This window comes from Ursus arctos, unplaced genomic scaffold, assembly GCF_023065955.2.
Source record: "Ursus arctos isolate Adak ecotype North America unplaced genomic scaffold, UrsArc2.0 scaffold_31, whole genome shotgun sequence".
In the NCBI taxonomy this organism is placed as follows: domain Eukaryota; kingdom Metazoa; phylum Chordata; class Mammalia; order Carnivora; family Ursidae; genus Ursus; species Ursus arctos.
In genome coordinates, this window is record NW_026622997.1 from 31,350,435 (window position 1) to 31,367,018 (window position 16,584).

At 53.6% G+C, this 16,584-nt stretch overlaps 1 protein-coding gene across 1 annotated transcript; it reads right to left on the reverse strand.

Annotated features, from left to right (window-relative positions):
• Positions 1 to 1,493: 1,493 nt before the first annotated feature.
• Positions 1,494 to 15,319, reverse strand: BNIP5 (BCL2 interacting protein 5). The gene is made up of 11 exons (XM_026482464.1): positions 14,662 to 15,319; positions 13,449 to 13,568; positions 11,868 to 11,932; positions 11,356 to 11,596; positions 10,196 to 10,327; positions 9,317 to 9,378; positions 8,766 to 9,006; positions 7,759 to 7,890; positions 6,798 to 6,862; positions 5,120 to 5,374; positions 1,494 to 1,556 (listed from the first exon to the last, which is right to left on the reverse strand). The coding sequence occupies exons 1-11, from the start codon at positions 15,317 to 15,319 to the stop codon at positions 1,494 to 1,496; spliced, it is 2,034 nt and encodes a 677-aa protein (XP_026338249.1).
• Between the last annotated feature and the right edge of the window lie 1,265 nt (positions 15,320 to 16,584).

Here is a 16,584-nt window from a genome sequence, read left to right on the forward strand (position 1 = left end):
TCAGCTCTGAACCCCAATATTCCCTACATCACCAACTGTACCTTTGAGAGGCTGAAAGGAATCAAATCTCGGGTGTTCCTGCACCCTCTGCCTCCTCTGATACTCTGATTCTGTGGCTCAGACCAGGGGAGTACCCTGGGGGCCACGTGGGTGGGGAGAGACAGGTCCCACCTGGAGCGGCCCACCTAGCTACGGTCTCCTGGCCTTTTTCCCCAGGAGTGGTCTTGCGGTTTGCCGGACACGGTGGGCGCAGAGGCCTTGAGACATGTGAACCGGAGGGGGGAGGGTTTCAGTCTTGCACAACTCTGGAATGCTTATTCCCTGGTATGCAAGGGGGAGTTGAACATAACAATCATTGTCGTTCTAACTCAAAGCCTGTATTTAGAGCCCAGATGCCCTTATGTTACAGTTACATCACAGTTACAGATATTGATCAATCCCCTTGTATATTCTCCTTCGTTTTGCTTATTTCCCTTTTCCCCATTACAAGGGAATTAAAAGAACCCTTCTTGCGTTAGTTCCAGAGTTCCTGATAAAATACAGGACACCTTGTTAATTTTAATTTCAGATAAACAATGAATAATTATTCAGTGTGAGGGTGGCCCCAGTATTGCTATTATTTGTTGTCTATCTGAAATTCACATTTAACTAGGCCACCCATATTTTTATTTGCTAAATTTGGCAACTCTAATTAGTTCCTTTCTCCTTATAATGCTTTTTTTAATAGCCAGTATTAGTGGCTCTTGGTTTTTTGTTTTTTGTTTTTTTGATGTGCCAGTCACTATACTCTGAAACTGGAGGTCTCACTGGTGCGAAGGCCAAGGGCAGAACATTCTCTGGTCTTCCAAACAAGCATATCTGAATGACCTCTACAGCACAGCGCTCCCTGTAATTCAGCTCACATCCCAAACTCAGCCAGGTGTTGGCTGACCCCATTATCTTGTACTTACTTGTTTAGCCTCCAAATTAGGTTAATTATGTCCTGATGGCACTTACCCACCTTTTCAAAGCCTTTAAAGCAGCAGGGTCTCCCGTGGACCTCTGTGCTCTTGAGAGCCTGGGCGGTGTGAGTTGAGGGAGCCCCGCCCTCCCGCAGTGATGTCCCCGCCACCCTATATTCCTACTGGCACAAAATCCCCATAACGGGTGAGGTCCCTGAGCACCCCAAGGGCGGGGACTGTGCCTTTTGCATTTGTGTATTGCCCGGAGCCGGGTCAGACGTGGCACATAGTAAATCCTCAGTAAATATTGGTTGAGTGAATGAGCTAATGGATTAGACAGTTCAGGGAGGCACTAAAACGGGTTCTGGGAGCTGGAGCCTGGCCCAGTTCTGTCTGCAGGTGGCCTCGTGACCTTGAACGAGGCGCCTGCTCATTCTGAGCCCCAGCTTCCCTGACTACAAGGTGCGGTGCTGCCCTCTTCTGCCCTCCTCTGAGCATTACAGGGAGCCTCCAAGGTTTGGGAGCCCAGAGGTGGCTTGGAAAGGAGACAACCTATGTGCTCTGTGCCCAGAGGGCCGCCTTCCCCAGGGAGCCACTGAAGTACTCATGTGTTACCTGCGAGACGGGAGAGACCACATTCTGTGGGCCAAAAACCAGACACTGTATTCTGTCCATTTTCCCCCAGGTTCTGAGTGACAGTTTGGGCACCAAAATTAGGGACTTAATAAAACGGATGCTGTAGATTCAAGACTGGCCCAGATTTTCCTGGACGTACAATTAACTGTCATCTTAACAGTCCCAGAGGGACAGAATGTCAGGTCCAGAGGCAAGTATCGTGTCCCTGAGAGCCTCAGCCTGTGGGGAGTTGGACTAAAACCCAGGTCTCCTGTTGCTCAGGGCTCTCCATTACTGTCTCAACAAGTTGACACCCCCCCAAGGATGGGACACCTGGGGAGCAACCAGAGAGGGTCCCCAGGCGGGGACAGGGAGGTGACCCACACAGCCTCGCAGGCACCAGGCTGGCTGACATGGCAGGTGGCCCCCCATCTTGCCACCATTGTGAATAATCCAGATTAGGCCTCAGGACGAGTCAGTTTCTTTATTTGCTTAAATAACAGTAAAAAAAATGAGACTCGGATGCCAGCATCGGGAACTCATACCAAATACTCATACAATTTAAAGAACATCATCCCAAATAAGAAACTACGTACAGAAGGTTCCTGACCCTCGTTTCAAAACTGATTCTGATCCTTCGCATTTTGGGGCTGTGTCCCTGAACATTAAAAGAAATCCATAAATCAATCACCTCTCCCCCACTTCTTAGAATCAGCAATAAAACCAAGTGACTTTCAGAATATGCTTTGTTGAACTTCCTAAAACTTTGCATCGGGTTTGAGGCCAGTCCCAGGACCCTGGGACCCCACATCGGGCTCCTTGCTCAGCAGGGAGCCTGCTTCTTCCTCCGCCTGTCACTCCCCCTGCTTGCGCTCTCTCTCTCCCTGACAAATAAATATATAACATCTTTAAAAACAAAAACACACAAAGACTCATTTGAAATTGTCATCTAGAAAATGCCAGCCGGCCCTCCTCGTGTGAGTAGGCATAGTCTGAGCCCCTACAGATCAGGAAAATACATGATAGTAAAAATAAGGGTACGTAAGTCAGTACTAGGTTTAGCCCCAGAATGTGAAGTCCTTGACCCCTGGTTCAATGCTCAGGCCAGTGCCTGTCGTGGTAGCTCCCCATTTCCTCCCTAGCCCCCAATTTAGAGAGACAACTACTGGTTGCACAATTCCAGTGGAAGACCAAGGCCTCCCAAGGAATGCCTGGCAGAATCACCTGGCTCTCAGGAGCTCTCCCACTCATTCATCCGGTCATTCATTCCTTCAGTGAGGACTTAAGGATTGCCTCCAGCTCGGTGGGGTGTATTTAGCCACCGAGTGAAAGCACCGACCTCCCCCCAGTTAGAGAGCCTTCGGCAGGATGGAGTCAGAAGGGACCCGACGGGTTGTATACATAGTCTTGCCCAGAATCCAAGGTCTGGAGAGGAAGACAGACAAGTCCGGGCTTTGCAGCAAGTTTGGACAGGTCAGCAGGTGCAGCTCTGGTCTCCTGACTCCTTGCACAGTGCTCTCATTCCCCCAGCGTGGCGTCTTCGTCCAGCTGAGTGGAAGAGGGTTTCGAGTATCCCAGGCTCTGGAAGCCATTGATGGCACACAGACGCAGACCATCCACTCTTGTCTTCATTTGTGTCTGTGAAGCACTGGACTGGGGGGTCATGAAGCATCTTCAGAGGGTCCTGCCCAAAGCTGCCGATTGTTTGAATAGTTCAAGGAGAGTTGAGTTTAAAGCACAGCTTTTAATCAGGACTTTGGGCTTCAGGAGTTGCGACGTTCTGGGAGGAGAAAAAGAACATAGGTTTCAGCTACAGCCCCAATTACTTGTGGGTCCCATTCTGATAACAACAGACTTCTAATTAACATATCAACACACCACACTCGCTGTCCCATCTGGGTCTGGACTCACTCAGGGCCTCTTATCTGCAGTGCTCTTCTGGGCCTTTCTTCCCATCTACAGCCTCTCCGTCCTCAAAGGTCAGTCTATGCCTGCCTCCCCCTGGAAGGCTTCCAGGACCCATGGTTTCATTGGCCTTAGTTACCACTAATTTGGCATTTTACTGCTACTTAATTTCGTCATCAGGAAACATTCTGTCTTTTCCTATAGCAGAACCAGCCACAGGCCCTCACAGCACCTTGCACAGCTGGACCAATCAATACCTACTGGTCAAATGAATGAATGAGTGAAGGAATGAATGGTTAGTAAAACCAGAAGAAGGAGCTAGAGCTACCGAGGATGTCAGAGCTGTTGTTTCTCTAATATCTTTCACAAAGAGCTCAGATCACTCCAGAAACTATTACCTAACCCATCCTAGAGGGCAAATTATCATATGATCCCCATATCTGGGCAAAGATAATGAGGCTGAGGGAAGAGAGGTCAAAGGTCGTAAGGAGTTTCCCACCAGGAAAACAAGCCAGCATAGAGCAGACCACAAGTATTATGAAATCAAACCTGCTCTCCTGAGAGATGCATTACGTGACTTTGAAAGGTAACTCCAGGAAAGGCAGAGTGTTTGCAAGATGGTGACATCATTGTAATAAAGGTCTAAGGATCATTTGGGTGTAGAAATCCTGTTTGTCCAATGTCAACAAACAGAATGCTTCCTCCCTTCATTTTTTTTTAAAGATTTTAAAAATTTATTTATTTGAGAGAGAGTGAGAGAGAGAGAGAGCATGAGCAAGGGGAGCAGCAGAAGGATAAGCTGACGCCCCTCTGAACAGAGCCTGATGCAGGGCTCGATCCCAGGACCCTGAGATCATGACCCGAGCAGAAGGCAGATGCTTCACCGACTGAGCCACCCAGGTGCCCCAGGACCGCTTCCTTCCTTTAATGTCACGCCTTCATTCGACAGCTTCTGCACTGAAGATCTGGGTCAAAATGTCTGTAGGCAGATTACCTTAACTGATTTTGAAAAAGGTGGGGAACACTGTTTATCAGAGTCCAACTCAGACTAAAAAAATCAGTGAGAAGTATTATTTCTAAAGGGACCATCTCAGAGCCTTAGGGACAGGGCAGGTTACTAGGAAAAGCATGGAACCGATCAGAAGTGTGAGGTCGATGGCAGGGAGCAGCTATTCTTAACCAATCAACCAAGACAAGGTCAGTGAAGGACCACCCCCTTGGAAGCCTTCCAGGACCAACAGCCCATGGATCGTCCCATCTACCTCAACCATCCTTCACTTGACACGTAACCGTACTTCGCTTCATCGTTTAAATTTTATGACAGTCTTGAACTTGGGAAGCCAAATGGCACAACCCATGAAACAACAAGAGGGCAAGCTACGGGAGCGCCCGGTCCAGTACTCCATACCGAAATCAGTTTGGAAATGCGCATACCACCAGGGACCAGAGCCCGACAAAGCAGATGCTAATGATCGAGAAAAGCCAGCGAGGGTTTTGGAAAAGAGGATGGTCCCTTGGGTATAGAATCGTCTCACGGGGCCTCCGCAAGGAGGTGGCATTTGAGCGAGCCCCTCAAAAGTCAGGAACTCCGCAGGGGAAGGGAGAGGCCAGTAAGGTGACCGTGTTGGGATCTTGAGCCTGCTGTCGCTTGTCCTCACCTGCGAGGCCGCCTGGCACGGGAAGTGGGTGTAGCTGTGGCCGTAGCGTAGGCCCATGAGGCTGAGGACGGCGTGGCTGTTGTTGCCGGCAAATTTGTTAGAAGAGCCAAAGGCAAAGAGGTAGGGTCCCTGGGTGAGGTGACCATCGGGCCCCGCAGAGTGGGCCTTCCGGCTCTGCAGGGTGGCTGCCAGCTTCCTGAGGGAGGAGTCTGAGAGCCTGTGTAAGAAGCTCTTAAAGCTGGGGTGTCGCCTGATCTGGAAGCAGAAATGGAGGCAGGGTGTCAGTGGTGGCGGCAGGTAGCCCCCTACCTCCAGCCGCCCCTCGGCCCAGCTCCGTGCACCCAGGCTGGGCACCCCCCGCCCGGGGACGAACTCCCTTGTTAAATGCCTCCTCTACCTCCAGCCTCTCGGAATCTGTTCTGCGAGGTTCAACTCCGATCAGCAGAACAAGTTGGGGGAAAAAAGCAGGTCTTTGTATAACGGATGCTCAAACAGCATTTACTAGCTGCGCGACTTCTCCCAGCCTCAGTTTAGTCTTGGGGGAAACGGCAGGAGTAATGCCCCCCACCTGCACGCAGCGTTGTTGGGGAAGGGGATTAAGTGAGATCGTTTATGTAAAGGGTTCCACGTGGCGTGGATGTGGGTGAATTTCCTACTCTAAGTCACCTCCTCCTAACACCTAAATGTCCTAGGTTGGGTGCCCCCGAGACAAGGGCTCAGGTGCAAGTAGTTTATGTGGTAAGTGACGCTGTGAAACCCCGATGGGGGAATGGAGAGCCGGGGCAAGGATGGGAAGGCAGTGCACACATGCTGGCTATGGAGCCTGGTCCTCGCGGCCGCTCCACGAGCCGGCATAGAGCACGCTCCTCAGAGTTTTCCCCGCAAGGGGCTAGGGAGCCGAGGTATGTATACACCAGCTCCCAGGAGCCATGCGTTGAGGGCCGCTCCTCAGGAGGTGGGGAGGTCATTCTGGCCTACCATGTGGGTGGCAAAATGGTTCTAGAGGCCAGTCCTCAGGCAAAAGGCTGCAGGTACTGGCAGTGCGGAGTTGGGCCAGCGCGAACCACGCCGGTAAGGTGAGGCACTCACAGAGCCCGCTGTGCTCATGACCCAGCTAGGACCTCTGCTCATATCTGATACCTCGTATGTGATCTGTGTTTGTCTCTCCAAGTAGACTATGAGGTTTCCAAAGAGGGAACCCCCTGTTATAGGCTCTCTAGCAGGAGGGGAAACCCTAAAAGCTTGAGAGAATTGGAGACCATATTGATGCTGAAATGTGTGCCAAGTCAGAGTGAAAAGGAACCTAGCAGAGGACAAGATCAGTGGCACTGGCAGGCCGGACCTGGGGAAGGAGGCTTCCAGGGAGGTCGGACGTGAGCTGAACTTTAAGGGGGATTTGGATTGGGGGCCGTCCAGGCTGGCAGGGTGGGCCACTATGGGCCTGATAGTATTTTAAGCTAACACTGATCTCATCTGCTATGGGACTGGCATTTTCTATATATGCATTAAGCTTTGGATATATACCCCCTATTTTGCAAAAGAGAAAAACTGAGGCTCAGAGAGGTTAAGGGACATGCCCAAGGTCACCCGGATGCAGAAATGGGGATTGAACTCAGGCCTCATTTGTGGGGTGATGAGGCCCCTGGGGCCAGCCGTGGGGGGACTGAGCAGTCCTTACCTGCTCCCCCAACTGGTCATCCACTTCTCGGAGAAGGTCCACCAGCCTCTGAATGACCACTTCCTCTACGGAAAATAAAGAAAGATTCAGGGACTGTTGACAAGCTCTGCAACAACACATCCTCCATTACCGACAATATTTTGTCTCTAGAATACAGCGCACGGATTCGTTCTGAAGGGTGAAGAAAAATCTTCCCCGAAACTAGGGCTGGAGCGTGAAAGCTTTATTTGAGTTTGCTTTATGGAAACTGAAAGGACTTTGGCCAGTCAAGTCTCACCTCAGCTCCGTTTGACAGATGGGGAAACTGAGACCTCCCAGTGTCCCCTGTCCAGGCTACAGAGTAGCGTGGTCAGGCGTGGGAGCTGGGAGCAGAGCTCATCAGAAAGCAGGGAGGGGGAAAGGCCACAGCCACAGATGTAACAAGAATGCAGCCACCAGCCTGGGCTGTAAGCGGCCACATACCCATGGCAGCTCATACCAAGACCTAACTGCAAATATTCCGGGTATTTGTGGTCCTTTTGTTATAAACTGTTAGTAGCTGGAAATCAGCCATGGTGGGAACACTTACACCATAGAAATCTGCAAAAGCTACATATCAGGGCTCCCCCACCACGCCCACCCTCAGCCCCTTGACAGACACCACTGGTTATGAGACCAGAGCAAGCCAGGAAATTTATGTGGAACATTCAAGCAAACCAATGGAGTGGGATGGGGTGAAGTTACAGCCCACAGAATAGACAGGTCTCCACCTGAGAACTCTCAGAGAACACTGTCTTCTGTTCTCCACTCTGCCCCCGGAGCCCCAGCTGAAGGGCCAACCCTGCCTCCTCCCCACCCTGCTAGAGTCTCCTGGGGCGTTCGTCAGCAGCCTTCCCAGACCCTACTTGAATTCACCCTACGAGATCCACGCAAAAGGAAGCCCCACAGCAGCCGCCTCAGGAGAGAGCAGGGTGGTACTAACTAGATTCGAACACTTCGTCTGCCTGCGGTCCCTCCTCTGGCTTGTGGCTTCTGGTCTGGGAGGGTGCCTCTGAGGGTCCAACAGGTGTCCCTTCTGCAGGCAACGACTCCTGGAACTCGACGTCATCCGGATCTGAGGGCAGAAAGGAGATGGTGTGAGTGTGTTTTGCGCCCGTCTCAAATCCACAGGCACATCACAGGGCGGGGCGGGGGGGTCCAGGTTCTGACAAGAAGCTGTCCAAAGGCGCTGGCCCCAGAGGGGGTCCCGGTTTCCCAGGCTCCTCAGCGAGCCCCCAGCCCTCCAGGGGCCGCCTCAAAGGAGTTCACAGTGCCTTCTTTACCCCCTCTAGAAACCTCATTCTTCTTTTCTGCCTCGAGCCCCCTCTGCCCCCTCTGCCTCGGGAGGAAACAGAGCAGGCCTCCCAACAAATCCCACCCGACGGGCCCACGTCTCCTTCGCTCTGTGAGGCTTTGCCTGTGTGAACCTTGCTTTCTCCATCTGCCAAACGGGAATAACAAGACTGACTTCACGGGTTGCAAGGGGGTTAAATGAGATAATGGGAGAGGGGCCTGTAGGAAGCACTCCATCAATGTCAAGGGAATCAACGGTGTCCCTCACGCTGCAGGATAATGAAAAAGCAGAGGCCCAGGCCATATCCTGCTTCATCCAACCTGGATAAAGTGCTTTTCTCTGTGCTTTTCTAATAGCTTCGCAGCGAGTCTGATGCACTTCGCTGATAAACCCATGCACTGCTCTCGAACTCATTTGTTTTTAAGTGTTTGTGTGTCTATGTGGGGGGCGGGAGGGCTTGTGTTGTGGGCGGTGGGTCCAGCAGGCAACTGGCACCCACCCCTCTCCACAGCCCTCCCCCACCTCTCTACCCTTCTCAGAACAGAGAGCCAAAGTCAAGCCTGAGGCCAAGGCCACACAGCTGGCCAAGCCTGCGCTGGGGGAAGCCTGGGGCCAGAGGCAGCCTCTGTTACCATGGCACCGCTGGGCCGGCTCACCGAGGCTGCTGGAGGTGGAGGGCTGATGGCCCCCCACACACAGGGGCAGAAAGCTGGGCCTCCTGTGCGGCTTGGACTCCGGGCTGGCGGCACCTGCAGCCCCCGCTCTCTTCAGTTCCTTGGAGCCGTGTTTCTTATGAGAAAAGGCTTTTCTGAAGCTGGACTTTTTCTCATGGGATTTCCTTCTGCAGGGTGGGGACAGGTTTTCTACAGCCACCTCCGGTTCCTGGACTTGAAACTGCTGTGGGGGAGATGAGAGAAACTGAGTCAGGGCCCCTGACCATGAGGAGATTGCAAGTGGGCTGGGGAAAGAGGCCAGCACCCCCAGAAACAAACGGAGACCCCGCTGTGGACCAGAGGGCAAGGCCTGGCCCAGCAAGTGTGGCCTGCGGGCCATCTGGGTGGGGGAGGCTTCGAGAAGGAGGAGGGACTGGAGCCCGGCTCCGGAAAGATGGAGCACTGGGGGGAAGGGCAGGGAAGTTCTTAGGCCAGGCAGGGGTAGGGGAGTCCATAGTGAGGGTCAGGATCCATGCGGGGAGTGTCTGCCTCACCTGCTCTCCCCACTGCTCCCCCGCATCCTGGAGTAGGTCAACAATCTTCTGGATGAATTCTTCTAAAAGAGAACAAATGGTTGCTTACACTTGAGTGTGGACAAAAGCTTTTCTACGGTCAGTCCTCACTTCCTAAGGCCCAAAGTGGTGCCCTGGGTGAATCTGACAGGTATCCAGGCTGCTAACCAGCTTGCCCTAGTCTGTTGTCCCAGGCCCTCCATGGGGATGAGGCCCATTCCTCAGGAGTGGCCTGAGGGCAGAGCTGGTTCCCTGGGAATCTACCCACCTCTTGGTTGGTCAGGCAGCACCTAGATGGGCCATGTTAAGTGTGAGGCCTCCAGGGGAAGGTGTCTCAAGGCCATCGGAAGGGCCAGGCCCCCACAAGTCCCCTGGCCCAGCAACTTCCTCCTCTCCCACTTAGAACAGGGGCCCTTTTCAATTCCCCTTCAAGGCATGGGGTCTGTGAGAAGCCAACAAGGCGGGATGGGGGACGTGGGGGAAGTGGGTCTTTAAAAGGATCTGCAAACACCTGGAACTGGTAGTGATTCCATGGTTTCAGCCTCGCAGCGCCCGCAGCCCCATGTGTTGTTGAACTTCACCCCCTGGGCCCTTCCCCTCCCTCCTGTCCTGGGCTTCTCCTGAGGCCCCATTCTCAAGTCAGCTCCAGAACCACAGCAGTCGTAACAATAAAGGGCAGCCAACATCGCGTAGCTCTAAATAGCTTCTTCACTGCGCCCAGTGCTCCCGCCCCGCCTGCCGCGCTCCCAGGAAGTCACGGCCAGGCCCCTGCCTCTCTCTGGGTCAGTTTCTCTTCTGTGTGGGGAGGGGTCAGGCCAGATGATTTCCAAGGGGCCTCTGAGAAAGGGAGAGGGTACTAACTGAATTCCAAGGCTCTGTTCGTCTGCAAGTCCTCTCCGGGGCCCTGGCTTCCTGCCTGGGCGGCCAGCTCCGCAGGACTTGGAACCCCGCTGTCTGCGGACGGGGTCTCTTGGACGTGGGGTTCCTCTGAGCCTGAGAAGGGAGAAGAAATGATGGGTGTGTTTCATCCGTGTGAGGCCCTTAAGCACAGAAGTTAGCAGAGGTTGCAAAGTTCACTCCATGGCTGGTCTTGCTGGGACAGAGGGGAGCGGCGGGTCAGGGTCAAGGCTCTGAGGTGCTGGCCCAGACCTAGCTCCCTTATCCTTTGCCCTCCCTTACAACTGGCTTTCCTGGGCTTTGCCCTCCTCTGCCCCCTCCACTGGTAACCTCGTCCCTCCGCCAGCATCCTGGCTTGGAGAGTAAAGGCCTGACCCCACGCCATGAATTAACACAGCAGGGCCAGAATCCCCTGGTGAGGATATCCCCCCTTGTGGCCGGCAGTTTCACCACTGGAGCTCTATATTTGGTGTGAAGCATCGCCCCTCCTTTTTAAAATGTAAATTTTCCTGGCCAGGCCAATGGGCTAGGCCGTTGCTCCCCGCCACCCAGGTTGACCCTTTCTCTCTAGCTCTGGTTCCCTCAGTGGTGGGCCGTGTGACCTTGAACACTGTTTTACCTCCCTAAGCCTCAGTTCCCTCGTCTGTAAAATGGGGATAACAAGATAGCTATGAAAACTGATCGAGGAGAGATGCACAGTACGAAGTGTCTTATCTTACAGATGAGGAGACTGAGGCGGGCACAGAGATGGGGAATGATGTAGAAAGCCCAGCTCAGAGCCCGGGTGTCCTGTCTCCTGGGCTGTATTTCCTTCCTGCGTGTGCTACCCCCTGCCAGGGTGGAGAGGCTGGAGCTATGGAGGGATGAGGGAGGCTAGGGGATTCCTCCACACAGTGTCCCCCGTGGGCTTAGCTGGATTGCCTGCCTAGACACTGAGGTTTCAAGTGTGGAGGTGACCTGCTGGAATCCCCTTCTCCTCCCCACTGCCCTCCCCACACTGCTCGGGGCAGAGCTAAACTCAGAACCGGGATGGCAGCCCTTACAATGGCCAATTCCAACCCTGGAGAAGGTTCCCGAGCCGGAGGCAGCTGCAGTGTTGCCATGGTAACTCTGAGCCTGCTCACCAGGGCTGCTGGAGGTGGAGGGCTGATGGCCCCTCCCACACAGGGGCAGAAAGTTGGGCCTCCTGAGTGGCCGAGACTCCGGGCTGGAAACATCTGCAGGCCCTGCTCTCTTAGGCTCCTCGGAGCCGTGTTTCTTATGAGAAAAGGCTCTCTTGAGGCTAGACTTCTTCTCTTGGGATTTCTTCCTGACAGCGGGCACTGGGTTCTGTGGAACGACCTCTGGCTGAGGAGCTCGAAGCTGCTGTGGGAGAGACGAGAGAAATCGAGTCAAGCCCTGACCTTGAGGAGAGGGAAAAGCTCCCCGAGAAGCAACGGAACAGCCACCAGGTGCTTCAAGGTGGCCCCAGGTGAGGGAGGTGACAGAGCCCAGAGCCGGGGAGCACTGAGGCCTGGAAGAGCAGATGGGGCTTGAGCTTCTCAAGGAGGGGGAGGAGGGAGGAGGGGGAGGAGGGGCAGAGGAAGAGAGGGAAGCAGCAAGCCCTGGGGGTCTGCACAGACCATTTGCTCCTTACCTCTTCCTCCCACTGGTCTCCCACTCTTTGGAGAAATTCCACTATCATCCTGATGATAATCTCCTCTGGAAGAAAGTGAAGGCACCCAGTTAGTCTTTCTCTGTGTACGGAGAACTCTTTCTAATGCCTGTCTTGGACTTCTGAGATCAACTTAGCCCTTCTGCATTAAGTGAGGGCGCTCTTAAAACAGGCCACGGAAGCGGGGAAAAGCACCATGTCCCAGGAGTTAGTCCTTCTGAGAGAGACTCGGGAGATCCACAGGGAAAGGGCAATAGGCCAAAGCATGAACTTTTATGCAGGCCTTATCAGGTCACTCCTTCAAGAGTTCAACCTGTACCCCCCTATTTCCTTTGACCTTTACAGATTTGTGAATATCTGCTTTGGGTTTGGCAAGCTGTGCGACCTTGAGTAAATCTCTTAACCTCTCTGGGCCTTCATCTCTTTCCCTGTGACGTGTGAATCATAATCCCTGACCTGCTTCCCTCAGATGGCTGTCAGGCCCTCAAGGAACCGTGCTTGGAAACACTGTAGGGGCCTAATGCTGATCTTCCCACCTGCCAAATTCCAGTGCGGGAAATGGTGGAGACCCAGCCGAACTAGGACGGAGGACAGAGGGACCCCAGCAGGCATGACACAGACAGCCTGCCACGTCGATGCCTCCAGCCAGTCTTTACGGAGAAACCACAAACAACATAAATGGTTTTCTTCGATACCGCTGTCGACCGATCCAAAGACCCCGGGTAGGCTCTGCTGGCTGCCAACTGGCGGCTTTACACGAAAGAAGGTGCAGACAAGACTCCCCGGTCCCGGGCTGTCTGCATATTTTGTCGCCCCCATTTCCCTCCCTCACTTCTCTCTGATTTATAAGTCCTGTTTGGCTTTTGTTCCTTGACTCAGTCTACCAGCTGATTTCTTCTGCTGAGAAAAAAAATCACAGGCTGCCGACTAGCCCACTAAATGCCTTTAGATATTCTTTGACAGATGCATAGTTTTATCATCTTTTAAAATATGCCCCTTTTTCCTAGGGAATTAGATTAATAGAGCATCACTATCGATTTTATTAGAGGCAATAACAGTATTGTGGCTGTGCGTGTGACCGTACTCGTTTCTTGGAGATGTGTGCTTCAGTACTGAAGGGTGAAGGACCATTTTACAGAAGAGGGCTCAGCAGCAAAATTATACACACACGGACGAAGCAAATATTGGCCTCCATCAACAATTGTGAGTATGTGAGTGTGCACAGAAGTCTTCCACTCTTCGTGTATTTGAATATATATATAAATTCTATATCCCTCTATTCCATCTTCCTTCTATAAATTTAAAAAGACTAAAAAAAAGTCCCAGGCTCACTAACACATAAGGCAGGAGCATTGCCAGTGGCTGTTCTAATTCCTGAGACTTCCTTCTGCGAAACTCTAAAATAAGTGAATGTGACCAGAAGCACCAGAAGGAGCAAGATCGGTACAGGCATTTTGAGAGGGACCATCCAAAGTCTAAGCAGTCATCCAGAACCATCCATCGCATTTGGTGTGGGCCATCCCAGCTGCAGGGAACGAGGACACTAGGTAGATTCTGACTCACTGTCAAGGTTTTTGAGCTCCTCTTCCCGCCGGGGACCTGTGGCTTGAGAAGAAATCTCCGACACTCCAGGACCCCCATCCTCAGTGAACAAGGGCTGGTGGCGATCCGAACCTTCCCCACCTGGAAGAAAGATGAAAGTAAGCGTGTGTGGGGCTGGGAGGGGTGGAGGACTTTGCTCATGAACGCAGTAAAATGACACAGGACTCACAGCAGGACAGGCACTGTAGCTCTAGGCATAACCAAAAAAATCGGAAACCTGCCAAGGTTTCCCTCTGAAAACAGGGGGCTTCAACCCAAGCAGCCTTATCCTCATTAAAAACATGGGGAGTTTGGGGGCACCTGGGGGGCACAGTTGGCTGAGTCCGACTCTTGATTTCAGCTCAAGTCATGATCTCAGGTTCCTGGGATCGAGCTCCCTGTTGGGCTCCACGCTCAGCGGGGCGTCTGCTTGAGATTCTCTCTCCCCTTCTCCCTCCGCCCCTCCCCCAGCTCGTGTGTTCTGTCTAAATAAATAAATAAATAAAATCTTAAAAAAACAAAAACAAAAAACCCCATGGTGAGTTTTGAGGGCTGCAGGGCAAAGCTCTGTCTCCCTCCTGACTCTGACCTATGAGTCAGAAAAGAAAGGCACCTTGGGGACCAGCTTCCTTATTTCACAAACGAAGAACCAAAGGTCCCAGAGAGGGGTGGCGACTTGCTCGAGGTCACAGAGCAAGTTCATTCCTGATAGAGCCGAGTCTAGAACTGGCACCGGGCAGCCGGCTCTTTGCGCCTCTCTGGCCCCACCCACAATCCTCACCTCTGCATTAGTGTCGCTTCCCTCCTCACCTCCCTCCCTGCCTTCCCGTTTCCCCGGGCTGTGCTCCTTCCACTGGAGTACTTAAAACGATAGCTACAGCTCCCATCTATGGAGCACTTGCCCTGTGCCAGCTCCCGGCCACGGCTACCCCAGGGCGGAGCAGCTGCTGTTACCCCATTTTATGGATGAAAAAAAAAAATGAGGCTCAGAGAGGAAAGTCGCCAGCCCCGGGCACACAGCTAATGAGTGGTGGGAATGGGGTTTGACGGCAGGCTGTCAGCCACGGTGCCTCAAAGACGTTTCACAGAGCAGCTGTCCCTGGTGGTTGCCCCACCGTCCTCGTCCCCTCCGTTGAGAGGTTTGACGAGCCAGCTAAGAGTACCCTAGCCCTTGGGGGTGGGGCAGAGGGGATACCAGGCACGGTCTGCTCACCCTTGGGTGCTGGGCCCAGGTCAGCCTCCTCGGAGCGCGGGGCAGCCGCTATCTTGGGAAGCCCTGTCTCTTGGCCTTCGGCCTCCTGATCTTGGGCGCCCTTGGTTTCCTCAGCAACATGTTTCTTGTGACCATGTTTCTTGCGGCTGGCCTTCTTGTCGTGGGATTTCTTCCTAGGAGCTGTGTCCCCCGGGGTCTCAGGGGTTTCTGCGGGCTTGGGGAGGCCCTCCTTCCCCTTTGCCTTGCGGCTGCCCTTTTCTTTAGGCTCCTCAGGGCCTGTCCTCAGAAAGAAGTTTATAAAGGTCTTCAGCCACCCCTGCTGGCCCCGCCTCTGGGCCTTGTCCTTCTTGGTGTCCTGTGGAGGCCTCTGGTCACTGGCGAGAAACTCCCTGGTCTCCTCTGGGCTGAGGGCTACGGCCGTGGTGCCCCGAGCCTCCACAGACCGGGCTAGGCTCTGGGGACATCTGGTCCCATCGCTGGCCGTCCGGTGCGGCACCCGCCTGGAGGGGCTGGTGAGCACCGGCAGGGAAAGGCACTGGCAGTCCCATGACTCCGAGTCCTTCTTGGGGCCGTGTGACCTGTCCAGAGACCTGGCTCTCCTCCCTGACAAAGGCTTCTTCGGGCCCCGTGGACGTTCCATGGCGCTATGAACAAAGCAAACAGTTCCCTTATAGGAGACCTACCAGAGGCGCGGAGGCCCGGGGCGAGCAGGGCTAACCGTGCTCGGAGCCGCCCTACCCATTCCTGTGAGTGACAATCAAAGCTGTTGTCTCGTTTCAATTCCTCAACAGTCCCAGGAGGGAGGGCTATCCTCGTCCCCATTTTCCAGAGGAGGAAACTAAACCATGGAGGTCATGCCCCAGGTGTCCTAGCTGGTCCGCAACTCCCCCAGGGCCTCCAGAAGGAGCAGGGCCTTGCCAACACCTTGCTTTTAGTCCGCTGAGACTGACTGTGAACTTCTGAGCCCCAGAACTGCAGGGTGAGTAACTCATGTTGTTCCAAAACCTCTGAGTTCGTGGCATTTTGTTACGCCAGCGGCAGGAAACTAATACAGCAGGAGCCAGGGGCCAGGTCCTGCCCCTTGGGACTTTGGGCAGTGCACGCACCCCTGTCCTCATCTGAAAAATGCCTGCGACCTGCGTGTCTATCTCACAGGCTGTACGCCTCTTTCACAAGACAGCTCAGTAAATGGCAGCGCTATTCCTCCAATCGCTTGGGCCAAAAATTTGAAGTCGTCCCTGACCCCTTGCTTTCTCTCACTCCCCACATCTGATCCATCAGCAAAGACTGTTGGTTCTGTAAAGCACGTCCAGACCCCAGCCCATCTCCCCACCTCCTCCACCACCCCCTGGGTCGGTCTAGGCCCCAGCTCTGCTCACCTGGGCTACTGCAGTCACCTCCCAACTGGTCGCCCTGCTCTGCTCTTGTCCTCCTCCCAGCTTCTCCTCTCAGCAGCCACGGGGACTCACCCTAAGTTAGAGCACGTCACTCTCTTGCCTCCAACAGCTCCTCTTTCACTCAGGGTCAAAGTCAAAGTCGTTACGGCAGCCAGCAAGGCCCTGTACAACCTGGTCCCATTACCCCTCTCGCCACCCCCTCATCACTGACTCCACTCACACAACACTGCTCACTGCCTCAGGGCCTTCACACGGGCTCTTCCCTCTTTCTAGAACATTCTAATGGTCTGTTCCCTCACTTCCTTCAGGGCTTTGCTCTAATATTATTTCCCAGAGAGGCCCTCCCTGCGCACCCCATGAGCACATCCCCTCCCCCTTTACTACATCATGCAGCTATGCAGTATCACTCCTCCGTGCGTGTCGCCGTTATCGGCTGAGTCTCTCTTCCTTCCGTCTGTTTTGCAAGGTCTTGTATCCTGAGCACCTAGCACCCAGTAAGCGCTCATTC